General features: G+C 47.9%; 2 protein-coding genes across 9 annotated transcripts in view; both read right to left on the reverse strand.

The window, feature by feature from the left end:
• The window catches only part of LOC101111481 (zinc finger protein 606), a 68,738-nt gene extending 55,887 nt beyond the window's left edge, over positions 1-12,851 (reverse strand). The window contains exons 1-3 of one of the 8 annotated variants that reach the window (XM_060399205.1): positions 12,666-12,851; positions 9,819-9,860; positions 9,495-9,625 (exon numbers count right to left, since the gene is read on the reverse strand). The gene's annotated coding sequence lies outside the window, so the exon portion shown is untranslated. Of the gene's footprint in view, positions 1-9,494; positions 9,861-12,327 lie in introns of all 8 variants that reach the window. The other 7 variants (XM_060399204.1, XM_060399207.1, XM_060399203.1 and 4 more) reach the window with 7 other exon arrangements.
• ZNF329 (zinc finger protein 329) lies at positions 596-9,610 on the reverse strand. Its single transcript, XM_027978937.3, has 2 exons — positions 9,495-9,610; positions 596-3,201 (listed from the first exon to the last, which is right to left on the reverse strand). The coding sequence occupies exon 2, from the start codon at positions 3,179-3,181 to the stop codon at positions 1,535-1,537; it is 1,647 nt and encodes a 548-aa protein (XP_027834738.1). The 5' UTR covers positions 3,182-3,201; positions 9,495-9,610; the 3' UTR covers positions 596-1,534.
• Positions 12,852-16,955: the final 4,104 nt, after the last annotated feature.

Below are 16,955 nucleotides of genomic sequence, written 5' to 3' on the forward strand. Positions count from 1 at the left end.
TGATGCTGTCCAACCATCTCATCCTCTGTTGTCCCCTTCTCCTCCTGCCTTCAATCTTTCCCAGCATCAGGGTCTTTTCCAGTGAGTCAGCTCTTCTACCACAAACCCAGCAGCTTAATATAATGCAGATTTATCATCTCACAGCCTTAATTACCTCAGTGGCCTTCCCCTCAATGAGAACCACCCGGGGCTGAGGCCACCCTGACCAGTGGCAGCAGGTCACAGTGCTGCTCAGCCTAGGAAGGAAGCCCCAAGTCCTCCTAGACCTCTCTGTGGCCTACTCCCATCTTCCACGGGAACACCCTCTCATCCTCCAGGTTCTGACAAGAGAAATTATCCTCATGCCCCGAGCTGTGGATGCTAAACCCAGAGCAGATTATGCCTGGATGCTCCCATCCATGGGGGGCAGGGGTTCCCCCGGGATACCCCTCCTCCATTCCCCCATCCATTCTTACATAAACTGCCCTGAGACCCTGATCCAGGCACTTCTGGTCTGAAAATGGTCCAAAGAAACCCCACCTTTTCACTTCTCAACAAATTACTGAACCACCACCACATGATTTGTGATGGAGGAAGAATCACACACAGTCAACAGTCCCTTAGAAAAACCACGTTTATTTCTCTGTGATCAACTTCCAACCTACACCTGTACGTGTGTGTGCCTTTACATGGCTGTAGCTATGCAAGTCTATCCTGTGCTTTCAGTTGCTGGCCATATTATAAGCATTTTCAATACGACAACAAAACCTTTATCATCATGATTCGGCATGGCCACACAAATCAGGAGTGTCCCAAGTGAACAATGAGGGGTGACAACACAAACATGCCAACTCAGTGTTTTCTGTCTGCTTGGCTCAACAACTAAAGCAATGCCTCGCGTTTCTGAGCAGCAACCCCTTCCCTCTTGGAGGAATCTACTCAGTCTCCTCTTAGAAGAAACATCATTGTTCATTCACAAGCAACTTCCTCACCCAGCTGCCCCTGCTAAAGCAAGTCCCCAGCACCTGGCAGGACAGTAGCGTGGGAATCCATTCAAACAGCAATCTGCGTAACTCTGCAGTCGCTGCAGGGTGTAGTGGTGTGTAGGCTTTTGCTGATACAGATAAAGCATGTAAGGGCTCCAGCCAACAGTCCCCCTCACTGGGCTCTAGCAGGAGTCTGCCTACTGACCGCGAGGCAAACACTCCCTGTCACGGACCCCTCACCCTGATTACAGAAGAGCCTTGCAGTTCCAGGATCCCAACATTCGGGCAGGCGGCTTCTCCAGGGGAGCGCAGGCTTCACTCCAGTGCGCGCACTGTCACGCAGGTGCGCTGTCACACGTGGTACGGGGGAGTCACCCATGACGCCTTGGCCACGCCTATCACCACCCTGTAGTCTCTCCAGGAGTTCCCGAACCTGCAGACTGAACAGGGTGGCCAGGGAACATCTCACGTCTGTCGATTCGCTGCGGGGCTCGGAGAAGTGCTTTCCCCTGACAGGGAGGAGCCACGCCTGGAGGCCCTCCTCCCACACGACGCTGTCTGAGAGCCAGTCAGTCGGGAGAGAGCGCGGCCCATGTTCCCTCAGCGCCCACGGGCTGCTTGCCGGGGTGTGAGCTCTGGTGTCGGATGAGGGCGGAGCCCCTCCGGCACGTCTTCCCACGCTGGGGACAGTGGCTGGGGCCCTCCCTGCTGTGGAGTCTCCGGTGCGCCGCCAGGTGAGAGTTCTGCCGGAAGGGCTTGCCGCACTCTGGGCACTGGTATGGCGTCTCCCGGGTGTGGATCCTCCTGTGCTTGGTCAGACAGGAGCTGTCCCTGAAGGCCCGGCCGCACTGACTACACTCGTAGGGCTTCTCGCCAGTGTGTGTCCGCTGGTGCCGGATGAGGCCAGCGATGTTCCTGAACAGCTTCTGGCACTGGTCGCAGCCGTAGGGCTTCTCGCCTGTGTGCGTCCGCTGGTGCCGGATGAGGTACGCACTCTCGATGAAAGCCTTCCCGCACTCTGTGCACTCGAAGGGCTTCTCCCCGGAGTGGATCTTCTGATGCACTGCGAGGTGGGAGTTGCGGTTGAAGGCCTTCCCGCACTCTGTGCACTCAAAGGGCTTCTCTCCCGTGTGAGTCCTCTCATGCTGGGTGAGGTATGAGCCGTCTCGGAAGGCTTTCCCACATCTGCTGCACTCGTAGGGCTTCTCGCCAGTGTGGATCCTGAGGTGCACGGTGAGGTGGGAGATGTCCGTGAAAGGCTTCCCACACTCGTTGCATCGGTATGGCTTCTCCCCCGTGTGAGTCCTCTGATGGAGGATCAGGGACGAGTTTCGGTTGAAGGTCTTCCCACATTCCGGACACTCGTAAGGCCTCTCCCCGGTGTGGGTTCTCTGGTGCTGCGTCAGAGCTGACCCGTCACTGAAGGCCTTCCCGCACCTGCTGCACTTGTAGGGCTTCTCTCCTGTATGGATCCTTTGGTGCACGATCAGGTTGTAGTTCTTGCTGAAGGACTTTCCACACTCATCACAGGCGTAAGGCTTCTCCCCAGTGTGAGTTCGGTGATGCAGGACAAGAGAAGAGTTCCGCTTGAAGCACTTGCCGCATTCGGCACATTTATACAACTTCTCTCCAGGACTGCCACTCCTGCTTTCACTAGGAGACGGACTCAGGGTGAAAAGGTCCCCAAAGTCCTCACCTTCACACAGTTTCTTCCCTCGGGTCATGATTTTCTGTTGGCCAAGAGGGGTAAAGTGGTTGAGAGACTTAACACTGTCAGTGTATCTATAGGGCTTCTCTCGGGTCTGAGTTCTTCCAAACTGAGTCACTTCCATGGAATGGCTGAAAGCTTTCCCACAGGAGTCCCTGTCACCCCCTCTCTTAGCTGCGTAGCTTTTCTGACCAGCATGTGAAGCTGGGTCACAATCCAGACTTTTAACATCTGAGCCACGTACACGGAAACCATTTGTTGCAGGAACTCTCTGACATTGTGGAAGATCTGCGCTCACGCTCAAATGCTTCCCAAACCCAGGATGTTCAGGAGCTGCCTCCCCGGCCCCTGGCTCCTCCTGAGTTAAGGCTGATCGCCTCAAACGTCCCTCTGGGTTCTCAGAGTCCCAGCTGGGCCCTGGAGTGGAGAGACGAGGAGCCTCTCTCCCGAATGCCTCCATCTCCACGTCACAGGACAGCCCTTCCTCAGGCACATTCCAAGCTGTCATTTTCAATCTTGTGTCCCGGGCTGGAAAGTAAAGAGTGAAAAAGACAGACTTAAGTACACGAAGCTGAGCTAGAAGAGGAATGAAAACGGTGACAGGCCAGGTGTGTGTTTGTCTTTTCACTTGTTTTCTTTTTGAAATTCATATATGAACAAGGCAGAGAAACAACGAAAGTCAAGGACAGAGCCAAGAGCAAGTTCAAGAAGAACCATGTGGCATTTCCCGCTTCCCAGAGACCAGACAGGAGGAACGGTGCTGGGGGTGATGATCACCAAGAGGACTAGTCTGAGGCACGGCAGACCAGGGGCCATGTCACCGCTCACCCGGGAGCACCGTCTCAGCCACTCTGCTTGTCCCCGTGACCCTTCCCCACCAGCGGTCAGCACATATTCCAGAGCAACACCCAACAATGGTCTTACGTCAGCACTGAACAGGCAGTCCTCAACCCCCCTTTGTGGTCAGAGCTCTGCCTTTACGGACTGGACAGAGCACGGGCCCACTTTCCTGAAAGTTCTGACATTCCGAAATCTGTCATCAACCTCCCTGTAAAACTTCCAAGTCCACAGAGCAGTGGTTCTCAACCCCCAAAAGACACCAGGCACCATCTGGGGACAGCTCTGGTTGACATGACTGGGGAGCAGATGCCACTGGAAACTAGGGATGCTGCTGAACACCCTTGAAAACACAATACAGCCCTTCACAACAGAGTGACCAGATCCAGAGGTCAATAGTGTTGCAGTGGAAAAATCCTATTAGAGGAGGAAAAGATAAAGACAAACAAAAAACCCAGATTGATCCAGAAGGAGGCAAGGGTGAAAGTTCAGAAAGGACACATTAGAATAGAAAGTATAAAACAGGACATCACCAATAACAATAAATGACTCTGATGGGTAAGATAAAGACACTGTGTCAGACTGTGTTAAAAAAAAATGTGTTTGTAACAGACACCAAAAGCAAAACAACACAGAAGACAAAACCAAAGTTTTGAGCAGACACATGCTCTCCAAACAGAGACTGTTGGTTCTTTGCTAACCAACAACAAACCTCAAAGATGACAACAGGGCTCTGTAACAGTCTACATTAACATTTTGCCTGCAAACACACAGCAAGGTCAGCAAATATAACCATACTGGGTGGGTTTAAAGGGCCTCCTTCAGAAATGGAAATACAGAAAGACTGAATACAGACACGCATGAGAATGTAATTAGTCAGCCTGGCCACACAGCTGCATGAAGGACCACTGCCAACAATCAGAGCCAAAGGCTTCCAGCAAGTGGAACATACGCTACGCTGGCCATAGACCAGGCCAAAGAACAGGTTCAACAAAGGCCAGACCACAGTCTTTTGACTATACATGTAGTCAAGTTAAAAACCAGTAATAGAAGATGCGGCGGCCTGGGTGGGAGCAGGGCTTGGGGTAGACTAGATACATGTATATGTACAGCTGAGTCCCTTCGCTGTTCACCTGAAATTATCATACCACAACATTGTTAATCAGCTATATCCCAGCACAAAATAAAAAGTTTAAAGTTAAGGGGGAAAAAAATACAGTAACAGAATGAGCACCAAATACACAACAAAATAATTAAGTTTTTAAAAATCCTCTTTATTTGGAAGAGTGAGAACGTGTTTCTCAGTAATCCACAGATCAAACAGAATCCTGATGAAAGTTAGCAAGCACTGACTTAGAAAACAGAGCGCCGAACAACTGATGATGACGACGCAGCTCAAAACACGTGGCAGAGGAAGACGCAGCTAAAGTAGCTCCTCGGCAGAAAATGTCGGTCTTCAACGCTTGGGCATCTGGGGAGAGGGCTGAGGTGGGTTTGTCTGTTTGTTTGTTTGTTTGTGGCCGAGCCGCACTGCTTGCAGGATCTCAGTTCCCCACCCAGGGACTGCACCTGTGCCCTCAGCAATGAAAGCGCAAAGTCCTAACCACCAGACCTCCAAAGAATTCCCTAATGCTTGTATTTTAAAGAGAAGGCTGCAAGTTAGTGAGATCATTGTTCAAATTTAAGAAGCTACACAGAAAACCAACAGGAGGTGGCAGGGAGGTGATGAGAAAGGCAAAAGCAAAAATTACAGAAACAAGTAAACATCCAAGAAGGTGAAGAAGAGCGAGAGTCTGATACATGAAACAACTCATGAAACCATTTTTGACAAGAACATAATCATTAAAAAATAAGAAGCCATACAAGGTGACAGTCATCATAAAAGGGGGATTTAATGAAGAAAGAGAAAGAAGTTATCAAAATGGCAACGTTGGATTTCTCCCAGGAAAGCAAGGACTGTGGAACATTAGAATATCTACTGATATGATTCCCCACATTTTCAGATCAACATAGAAGACACCCCTACACCCAAGAGGAGAGTGGGAAAGTTGGCTTAAAGCTCAACATTCAGAAAACGAAGCTCATGGCATCCGGTCCCATCACTTCATGGCAATTAGATAGGGAAACAGTGGAAACGGTGGCTGACTTTATTTTGGGGGGCTCCAAAATCACTGCAGATGGTGATTGCAGCCATGAAATTAAAAGACGCTTACTCCTTGGAAGGAAAGTAATGATCAACCTAGACAGCATATTAAAAAGCAGAGCCATTACTTTGTCAACAAAGGTCCATCTAGTCAAGGCTATGGTTTTTCCAGTGGTCATGTATGGATGTGAGAGTTGGACTATAAAGAAAGCTGAATGCCAAAGAATTGATGCTTTGAATGGTGGTGTTGGAGAAGACTCTTGAGAGTCCCTTGCACTGCAAGGAGATCCAACCAGTCCATCCCAAAGGAGATCAGTCCTGGGTGTTCATTGGAAGGACTGATGCTGACGCTGAAACTCCAATATTTTGGCCACCTGATGCGAAGAGCTGACTCATTTGAAAAGACCCTGATGTTGGGAAAGATTGAAGGCAGGAGGAGAAGGGGGCGACAGAGGATGAGATGGTTAGATGGCATCACTGACTCAATGGACATGAATTTGGGTAAACTCCGGGAGCTGGTGATGGACAGGGAGGCCTGGCGTGCTGTGGTTCATGGGGTCGCAAAGAGTTGGACACGACTGAGCGACTGAACTGAACTGATACGATTCCCCACATTTTCAGATCAACATAGAAGACACTTCCTACACCCCATCTCAATAAATAACTAAAGTAATCTGAACAAATCTCACCCAAACTCATAATCAAAATGCTCTCAGATTAAAGCAGTAGACCGCTTTACCTTATGTCAATAAACTGATAAAGTATTTTAAGGCTGCATGTTTCCAAATTGGCCTTCTGATTAGACTGGAGCCTGGGTGTCCTACAGCTGTCCTGTGGAAACAAGAGATGGAGAGCACCTCCCTGCACGTGTTTAAGGGGAGGATGAGTGTGTGCACTTAAAAGAAATGAGGTAAGTCAGATATATGTCATCATATATAAGACGATACCACTTAGTGAAAATTTTGACACACAAAATATTCTCGAAGTAAAAATATTAAAATGCCCTGGCAACATGCCTACCAAAGCTGTGATCACGACTGTGTGGAAGTGTGGAAGGCAACAGGCCTTGAGGAGCAAAAGCAATGTCCATTTTATCTATAATAAACACTTCCTCTATTGAAATGAGATTTACATAGCACTAAGCAAGTAAAAAGACAAGCTACCAAATCAGAGGAAATGTTTACAATGCATGAATCTGATACAGGACTTGTAGAGGTATTAAAAAAAATTCTGACAGCCCAATAATAACAGGACAACCCAAATTTCTTAAATAGGCAAAGGATCTGAATGGATATTTCTCCAAAGATGACCCACACATGGCCAGTAAGCACATGAAAAGATGCTCAACAGCACTGCTCATTAGCGAAATGCTAATCAAAACCACAGTGAGATGCCACTTTACACCTACTAGGGGGGCCAATAGGAAAACAGGCAGACAATAACTGGGAGCTCCCTGGCAGTCCAGTGGCTAGGACTCAGTGCTTTAACTGCTGTGGGCCTGGGTTCAATCCCCGAGGTGGTGAGAAGTGCCCTGGCGGTTACTGCAAACAGAACAAATTATCTCAAGTATATAGGAGGACATTAAGACAGACTTCAGGGCGACAGTATTAAATTAGGGTAATTAATGAAGGAGCTGAAGTGAATTTCATTAATTAAGGTTGTTTTTAAAATCATATCTGTGTATTGCTATTTTTGGCAGTACAATGATACAAAAATTATGTGGTAAAAAATTCACCCTCATGCTCTTCACAAATTTGGGAAGCTCTCTGTTTCCTCCACACACATACACGTTTCCTCTGACCTGACCTCAGATATTCACAAGCGCTTCTCTGGAGCCCCAGCATGACTAGTTTCCCCTAGCCTTCTCTTCCCCATGGCCACCAAAGAAGGTGGTAGTTAAGGTTTTTCCCACTGAACGGTGCCCTAGCACATGCTGAGACTTCAGCTCTGTCTGGAGAACTGTTTTCTGCAACAAATCACCCTAATGTTGCTGCAGGTTACAGCGGAGGGGGTGATGGGTCCCACACCTGTCACCCCAGACCATCCAGACAGCCTGAGCTGCCTCAACTGAGTGAGGCGCTTAGAATCTGCTTCCACCAAGGCACGTTCCTCCCTTCCTATTTAATACACCTGGTCTGGATCCACCCACAACACTCAGGTTCCAGCAGGATCCAGTCACACCTCCCCTCATCCAGTTTCACTGAGGACAATGAGTTCTGAGTGTCCTATTTCTCTTAACCCAAACCTATAATCTCCAGCACCAGACTTCTTCCTATGTCTTTAGGTACCTGTGCCAAGCATTTAAATACAGAAATACATTTTTAATACAAATGCCTTTTATTGATTCTTTACATTTACTTTTTAAAATTATATGGATTTTTAATATTATCCATAGAATTCTTTTCAGGATGGTAAAAGGCACATTGCAACTATCAATCTTAAACAGTGAACATTACAGAAAAATTAAGTCAAAATGCATCATAAGCATAAATATACAAGCCAAAACAACAAAACTCTTAAAAGAAAAACACAGGCATAAATCTTTAGAAACCTAAATATAACACCAAAAGCTCAAGTGACACAGGAGATAAAACGGACTAATCAAAATTAAAACTGTTTGTGCTTCAAAGAATGTTACTAAGAAAGTTAAAAACACAATCCATGAGACTGGATAAAATATTTGAAAATCATATACTTGATAAGGCACTGGTATCCAGAATAAATAAACTATACTTACAATTCAATAATAAAAAGATCAATAACCCATTTCATAAATGGGCAAAAGATCCAGATAGATAGTGTTACAAAGAAGATATACAAACAGCCAACAAGCACAATGAAAAGAAGCTTAATGTCATTAACCATCAGTTCAGTTCAGTTCAGTCGCTCAGTCATGTCCAACCCTTTGCAACCCCATGAATCGCAGCACGCCAGGCCTCCCTGTCCATCACCAACTCCTGGAGTTTACCCAAACTCATGTCCGTCGAGTCAGTAATGCCATCCAGCCATCTCATCCTCTGTCGTCCCCTTCTCCTCCTGCCCCCAATCCCTTCCATTAACCATCAGGGAATTATAAATCAAGACCACATCGAGATACCATTTCACACCCCCCAGGATGGCTACAATTAGCTCCCCTCCTAGGTTATTTAAGAGAAATGAAGACATATGTCCACAAAAAGAACCCCCACAAAACTTGTATGTGAATGTTCACAGAAGCATTGTTCTATGAAAGCAACTTAGATGGCTATCATCTGATGGATGGATAAAAAATTTAATATATTCATATAATGGACTGTTATTCATCTGTAAAAATGAACCAAGTACTAACACGTTACCATGTGGATGAACCTAGAAAACACTGTTAAGTGAAAGAAGCCAAAACAACAGATTACACATTGTATGACCATCAGTGTGAAATGTCTAGAACAGGCAAATTCAGAGGCAGGAAGTAGGGCAGTGCTTGCCTAGGCCCGAGAGGAATGGAGCAAATGGGAAGCGAGAGCTAATGCTGACGCGCATGTCCTCCCAGAGGATGATGAAAATATTCTAAACCTGATGTTGGTAATGGATGCACAACTTAGAGAATTTACTAAAAACACTGAACTGTGTATCTTAAGAGGCTGTATTATACGGTATGTGAATTATACTTCAATACAATTATTAAAGCAAAGAAAAGCAGGTACTGAAACTGCTGGGAGTCAGAATTACTGGTCCAGACTCCACTTGGCATGTTTCTGGTACCTTGAGATTTAAAGCTTATGGCGAATTCCATACAATAGTGTAAAGTAAAAAATACAGAAATAAATAAAGCTTACGGAGAATTCCATTCCCAGGTACTCACCTCTGAAGGGCTTTTCCCCCAGTCTCTATGACCCTGCAGAGGAATTCATTTAACCCCGACGACTGGATGTTTGACATCAGAGGTTGCTAGACTTCAGCTGTCTGATGCCATCTGCATGGTTCTTGACATCTCTGTGGACCAAACATGATAATGTTTACTTGTTCAAATGATACATTCTTTAACAAAAATAAACTGCTTGTCACTAATGTTAGCCCTGTCCTAATAAAGTTACCCATCTGAGTACCAACTGTGATCAACAGTCTGACTTCATTTCTGATGACTGACTGCTGGCAGCTTTCAACTCCCATCCTCATCACCACCTACCGCCCCGTCTCCTTCTGCAAACTAGGCGAACGAACAAGAAGCCTGAAAAAGAAAAGAGAGAGCAAAGTGCTTTCTCCTTGCAGTTGGCAGGAAGTTCAAACCATCCAAGCCCCAATCAATGCAAGGCCACCATCATCCCAATTCCATTCTCTAATCACTATAAAAGCCCAGAGAAAGACTTCAATGATGGTTCAGTGAGTAGGACTCTGCACTTTCAATGCCGAGGACCTGGAGTTCAATCCCTAACTGATCCCACAAGCTTCTCACTAATAAATGAATAAAGCCTAGCAAGCTTTTGCGTGGTCTCTCTTGATTTTTTTGGATCACTTTAGGAAGCCTGTCCTGCTCTCCCAAAATAAGTCTCATCCTGTGAGTAATAGACCTTTTATCTTCTTGGGTTGTCTGTAAAATACAAAAAAGAGTGTGTCTTCATGTGTCTGGACAGTAAAGAATCCACCTGCAATGAGGCAGACGTGGGTTCCATCTCTAGGTGGGGAAGATCCCCTGGAGGAGGGCATGGCAACCCACTCCAATACTCTTGCCTGGAGAATCGCCGTGGACAGAGGCCTCTGGCAGGCTACAGCCCATGGGGCCGCGAAGAGCCAGACACGACTGACGACTGAGCACAGCACAGCACAGTGTGTGAGAGACAGGGACGAAAGGAAGGGAAGCTAATGAGGCAAAGTGTCAATGACTGATAACCCGGCTGGCTCTACAAGTGTTCACTGAACTATTCCTACAGCACTTCTGTAAGTGCAAAACTTTCCAAAATAAAAAGTCGGGTAGGAGAGAGAGAGACAAGCAACAGAAGGGGGAAAAGTTACTGGCTGTGGGTGGGAAACACTAAAAAGCTTGGCATTCAAACACGTTTTTACAAACCCAAGTCCTTAAACTTTTTTAATTGACAAAAGATACAGGAGTATGTCAAGGCTGTATATTGTCACCCTGCCTATTTAACTTATATGCAGAGTACATCATGAGAAATGTCAGGCTGGATGAAGCACAGCTGGAATCAGGATTGCCGGGAGAAATATCAATAACCTCAGATATGCAAACGACACCACCCTTATGGCAGAAAGTGAAGAACTAAAGAGTCTCTTGATGAAAGTGAAACAGGAGAGTAAAAAAGCTGGCTTAAAACTCAACATTCAAAAAAAAAAAAAACTCAACATTCAAAATACTAAGATCACGGCATCTGGTCCCATCACTTCAGGGAAAATAGATGGGGAAACAATGAAAACAGTGACAGACTTCATTTTCTTGGGCTCCAAAATCACTGTGGACAGTGACTGCAGCCATGAAATTAAAAGACACTTCCTCCTTTAAAGAAAAGCTATGACCAACCTAGACAGCATATTAAAAAGCAGAGACATTACTTTGCCGACAAAGGTCCATATAGTCAAAACTATGGTTTTTCCAGTAGTCATGTATGGATATGAGAGCTGGACTATAACAGAAAGCTGAGCACTGAAGAACTGATGCTTTTGAACTGTGGTTTTGGAGAAGACTCTTGAGAGTCCCTTGGACTGCAAGGAGATCCAACGAGTCCATCCTGAAGGAAATCAGTACAGAGTATTCATTGGAAGGACTGACACTGAAGCTGAAGTTCCAATACTTTAGCCATCTGATGCAAAGAAATGACTCATTGGAAAAGACCCTTATGCTGGGAAAGATAGGGGCAGGAGAAGGGGACAACAGAGGCTGAGGTGGCTGCATGGCATCACTGACTCGATGGGCATGAGTTTGAGCAAGCTCCTGGAGTTGGTGATGGACAGCCTGGTGTGCTGCAGTCCATGGGGCGGCAAAGAGTCAGACACGACTGACTGAACTGAACTGAAAGGATCTTTTGGGGTAATGGTAATTTGGATAAAAGTTGGAATTACATTTGTCACAACTCATCTAGTGGTGCATTTCACTGCAAGTCAGTTTTCCCTCGAAAATGTAAAGAGCAATACTGAACTCTAATTGATGTTAAGCACAGTGAAGTGTTTGAGGGGGTAAGTAATAATAATCATCTGTCATTTATTTTGAATGTATCCCCAAAAGATTCTTGAGCAAACTCTGGGAGACAGTGAAGGACAGGGAAGCCTGGTGCCCTGTAGTCCATGGGGTCACAAAGTCAGACACGACTTAGCAACTGAGCAACAACACAGAAAGATTAGTGGAGCTGAAAGGGTGGACAAAGCGAACAAATATGGGGCACACAGCGAGCAGAGCAGATATTAATGGATTAGAATAAGGACGTACGAGTAACTCACTTCACGCTCTGCAGAAAAACTTACCCTAACCTACTGGTGAAGAAGAGCTAAGGAAAGGAACCACTAAACCAAGAAAGAGCTCCCTGGTGGTCCAGTGGCTAAGACTTCACTCTCCCAAAGCAGGGGGCTCAGGTGTCGGCCCCGGTCCCGGAACTAGACTCCACATGCCACAACTAAGACCCAGAGCAGCCAAATAAACAAATATTACAAAAAAAAAAGTCAAGGCAGAGGAAAGTGAAAAGGCCACTAACAGGTGGGAAAAGGCGGTTTCCACTGAGAACGCCGGCAAGACCTGACCTGGCAGCTCTTAGGTGGTGAAACACAGGTGGTCTGACACCGGCTGGTCCGCCGGGCGGCGGGAAGCCTCCCAGTCCGCGGGCGCCGTGGGGCCACCGCGGCCCGGCTCCTCCCGATGCCCACACCGGTCGCCCGACCCCTGGCAGGGGGAGGGCGGCGGGCCTGGGGGTCGCCAGCAGCCGCGCTCGGACGCCTCGCAGGCAGGGCCGAAACGGTCCCTGCCGAGGGCCGGCCGGCTCCTCCCGGGCGCGGAACCGCCGGGCCGGCGACGGAAATGGCTGGGCGTTCTCACCAGGAGCGGCGGCGTCCACACCCGCAGGCGCGCCTCCAGACTCGCCGGCGGCGCCCACTCCCGCCGGGGGGCATCCTCGCTCGCGGGAGGCGGGGCGTCCTCGCCCGGAGAGGGGCGCCTGCACGCCCGCGGCCGCCCTCACCGCCGCCGGCCTCGCGCCGCCCGCGCCCAGCGGACGCCGCCCCCGCCCCAGGCTCGCCGCCCGCGCGGGGCAGCCGCGGCGCCGAGGAGCGAGCGGCGCGCCGGCCGCCCCCTCGGCAGGTCGGCGGCGCCGGCGGCGGCCATGCTCCCGCCAGTGAGCGTGCGCGCGGCGGGGCCGGAAGTGCGCGGCCCGCGCGACGCGGCCGCCCGCGCCTCTCGCTTCCCGCCGCGCCGGGGCCGCGCCCGTCCCCGCGCCCACTGCGCGCCCTGCGCCCAGCCTTCGCCTGCAGCCCGGGGCTCCAGAGAAGTGCACTGGCGCAGAGAAGTCCTTTCGCCGCGTCTACTCACTCGGTTATTTACGGCGATCAGTGTGGGTGCCCGACATTTCTTTTCGCCTACGGCTTTCATCCGAGGATATCATTATTGGGCAGCCCTATTTTTGTGTACTGCGTAGATTGCCGAAATAATTCTATGCCATCCCTCGTTGGTTGTTTTTGAGAACAATATGTTCAAATTCAGATAAGGGCAACTCAGTATCAATTAGCAGTACCGTTATTTACTTAGAAATCTAAACAGAAGCCACGCATTTTGGGATTTGATGTGACAATTAGTTAAGGATTTTTTGATGGTTTAGGACTGCGAATGAATGTATGTGCTGTGGAAAAATCAGCATACAAAAATAATATAACAAGCAGTTAGAAAGTATGCTTTGAAAAGATCGCAGTTTTGTGTATGTGTATAAAACATTCCAAAAAAATCATTCGTGTATATACAAAAAATAATAAATTGCTATTCTTCCAGCATGAATGTGGAGGGGGCGGGGGTTGACCCTCAGAGTAAGCCCAGGCAGGACATGTCTGGGAGGCCTAGGAGACCAGGTTCCATCCCTACACAGCTAAAGTCAAGGTTAAGGAAACAATTCTCAAAGAATCTCGCCCGATATTTATACCTTTTTGCCTTCATATTGGTGATTGTAGGGTTTTATTTTTTAAATTGAAATAAAACTTATTCACAATATTGCCTTAGTTTCATGGTGCGTGCCTGCTGAGTCACTTCATTCGTGTCCGACTCTTCGCGACCCCGTGGACTGTAGCCTGCCAGGCTCCTCTGTGCATGGGATTCTCTAGGCAAGAACACTGGAGTGGGTCGCCATGCCCTCCTCCAGAGCATCTGACTCAGGGATCAGGATGATAGTTTACGGTGAACGATGTTGGATTCGTGATATCCGAAGATAAAGATTTAGCTTCGGGACCAGGGACCAGGCTTCAGACAGTCAGAACTTTGTGTGGCAGAAGTCTTGTTACCGTGAAGGACAGAGAAAGCTTCTGACGGAGACATCAGAAGGGGGATGAAGAGTGCCCGCAGGCTAGGCTTCTGGGTCTCCTGCATCGGCCGGCGGGTGCTTTACACTGGCTCCAGCTGGGACGCCCTTAGTTTCAGGTGAAAACCAAAGTGATTCGGTGATTTTTTTCAGATTCCTTCTCTCAACAGGTTATTACAAGATACTGACTACAGTTCCCTGTGCTATACAGTAGATCCTTGGTGCTTATCCGTTTTATACATTGCAGTTTGAATCTGCTAATCCCATATTCCTAATTCATCCCTGCCTCCCTCGCTTCCCCCTTTGGTAACCGTTAAGTTTGGTGCCAAACCAAATGCCAGTGCTGCCCTCAATTCCAGCTCTCTCACAGTGCTACCTGTCTGGGCTCCTGGCATTTCCACTCCTTGCCTGGTGCAGGCCAAGTCTTCACTGGTGTCTGGCTTCCCCTAACTCAGATCCTACCTGTGACGGGACAGCATGTCCTGCCAGCATCATGCTGACCCCTACCCAGAATGCAGCTGTCTCTGCCTGCCCGCCAGCCAGCATCTCTTACAGTGATCCTGTCGTCAGCCTCCCTGCTGTCCTTGTTCCCAACTCAATTTCCCCATAGCAGCCAGACGGTTCTCCTGCCACCTGCCTCCTTTGCTCAAAAGTTTCAAGGGCTGCCGCTCTCTCAGAGGGGAAAGTCCATATTGTAGCCTGAGAGGTGGCCAGGTCAGCTCAGTTGCCTGTCTGAGCTCATCATTCACACCTTTCTTTCTGCCTCAGCTGCAGCCACACCGGTCCTCTCCCTGGTGCTCACATGCACAATACGCTTCCACCTCAGGGCCTTTGCACATGCTGTTCCCCCTTGCCTGGAGTATGTTTCCACCAGATACATGCTCAGTTCATTCCTTCTTCTAACCTGTATTCTACCTGGCAGATACTAGGTACTTAATGAATATTCATTGGCTGAAAACTAGTTAGTTGAATTGTTGGTCCCAAATTTTCACTGCCTTTCCTGAAGAAGGATTACCTGTCCTGACGTGTTGCTAGTGACTTGCAAAGTATCCCTGTGCAGGTGGGGAGGCATATATATGTGACATATATGTATGTGTGTGTGTGTGTGTGTGTGTGTGTAATATACATCAGTTCAGTTCAGTCGCTCAGTCATGTCTGACTCTGCGACCCCTGGACTACAGCACATCAAGCTTCCCTGTTCATCACCAACTCCCAGAGCTTCCTCAAACTCATGTCCATCGAGTTGGTGATGTCACCAAACCATCTCATCCTCTGTGGTCGCCTTCTCCTGCCTTCAATCTTTCCCAGCATCAGGGTCTTTTCAAATGAGTCAGTTCTTCGCATCAGGTGGCCAAAGTATTGGAGTTTCAGCTTCAGCATCAGTCCTTCCAATGAATATTCAGGACTGATTTCCTTTAGGAAAGACTGGTTTGATCTCCTTGCAGTCAAAGGGGCTCTCAAGAGTCTTTTCCAACACCACAGTTCAAAAGCACCAATTCTTCAGCACTCAACCTTCTTTATACATAAATGTCTCTATTTGCATATGGGTGGTGCAGTGGTAAAGAATCCACCTGCCAACGCAGGAGACACACAAGAGACGTGGGTTCAATCCCTGGGTCAGGAAGAGCCCCTGGAGGAGGAAGTGGCAACCTACTCCAGTATTCTTGCCTGGGAAATCCCATGGACAGAGGAGCCTGGTGGGCTACAGTCCATAGAGTCACAAAGAGTCAGACGCGACTGAGCACTGAGTACTTACATTTTTTTCCAGGTTGGGAAACCCAATTCAAAAGCAAAGAGTTAACCAGAAAGCAGAGCATTTCTCCTAGAATCATGTGCTGCTTGAGAACAGAAAGATTCATGAAGGATGAAAGACATCCCTCCACATTTGGTGGAGACTAGGAACAAGGCTCGCTTCCAGTAGCTGTAGGAGACCCAGGAGAGAGAGGTGGACACATGGTCCCTGAGGAAACACTGTTTCAAGACAATGGGAGCAAGAATAGTGCATTCGGGGGAAAAGTTCATTAGGACTGTCCTTCCTTCTTTCTCTATTCAGTGACATCGAAGACGTCATACTCGAGAGGATCATACAAATATATCGAGACTACAGAGATATGAACAGAGCTCAGCCCTTAAAACCATGAACAAAGTCTCTCAGGAGACACATCTTACAAATATGTGAGCGTAGGAGAAAGATTGCCTTTCAGTACATTTTAGAACTTATACAGGAGGAAAATCCTATAAATATACAGGCACAAACTATCCGTTATTGTGTATGAGAGAAGTTATACTTATGAGATAGTTCATATTTGCAGTGAATTCAAGACATTATTTTCAAGGAGTGACTGCTCTATGTTACAAGGGTCTGTGAAGAAGCCCTACAACACACTCATCGAGGAAAAAGTTTCACGCTCTTCTCCTTGACTCAACATCGCAGCAAACGCACTGGAGAGAACCCTGTGGATACATGCGTTGTGGGAAAGGCTTTAAACACAGCTCAGCACTATGCTGCGACATCAGAGGACTCATACTGGGCAAACCCCATACAAGTACACAGTGCAGAAGAATGTTCGGGAGGTGTTCTCTCTTTATCCAGTGCCGGGGTCCAGCCCCGGTGGATCCAGGGTGATTCGAAGGTGGGGACGGAGTCGGCGTCTTTGGAAAAATACATATTTAATCACAGATATAGAGAGATTAGAAATGGATAGTGTAGTAGGAAGATTAGTGGAGAAAAGGAGGCTGAATAACTTGGATTACGTGGAATAGCATCCATGCTCCAGATGGGAATTCAGCCAGAAAAACCGGGAGCAAGAAAGAAGCGACATGGGGGA

The sequence above is a fragment of the Ovis aries genome, chromosome 14 (assembly GCF_016772045.2).
Source record: "Ovis aries strain OAR_USU_Benz2616 breed Rambouillet chromosome 14, ARS-UI_Ramb_v3.0, whole genome shotgun sequence".
NCBI lineage: Eukaryota > Metazoa > Chordata > Mammalia > Artiodactyla > Bovidae > Ovis > Ovis aries.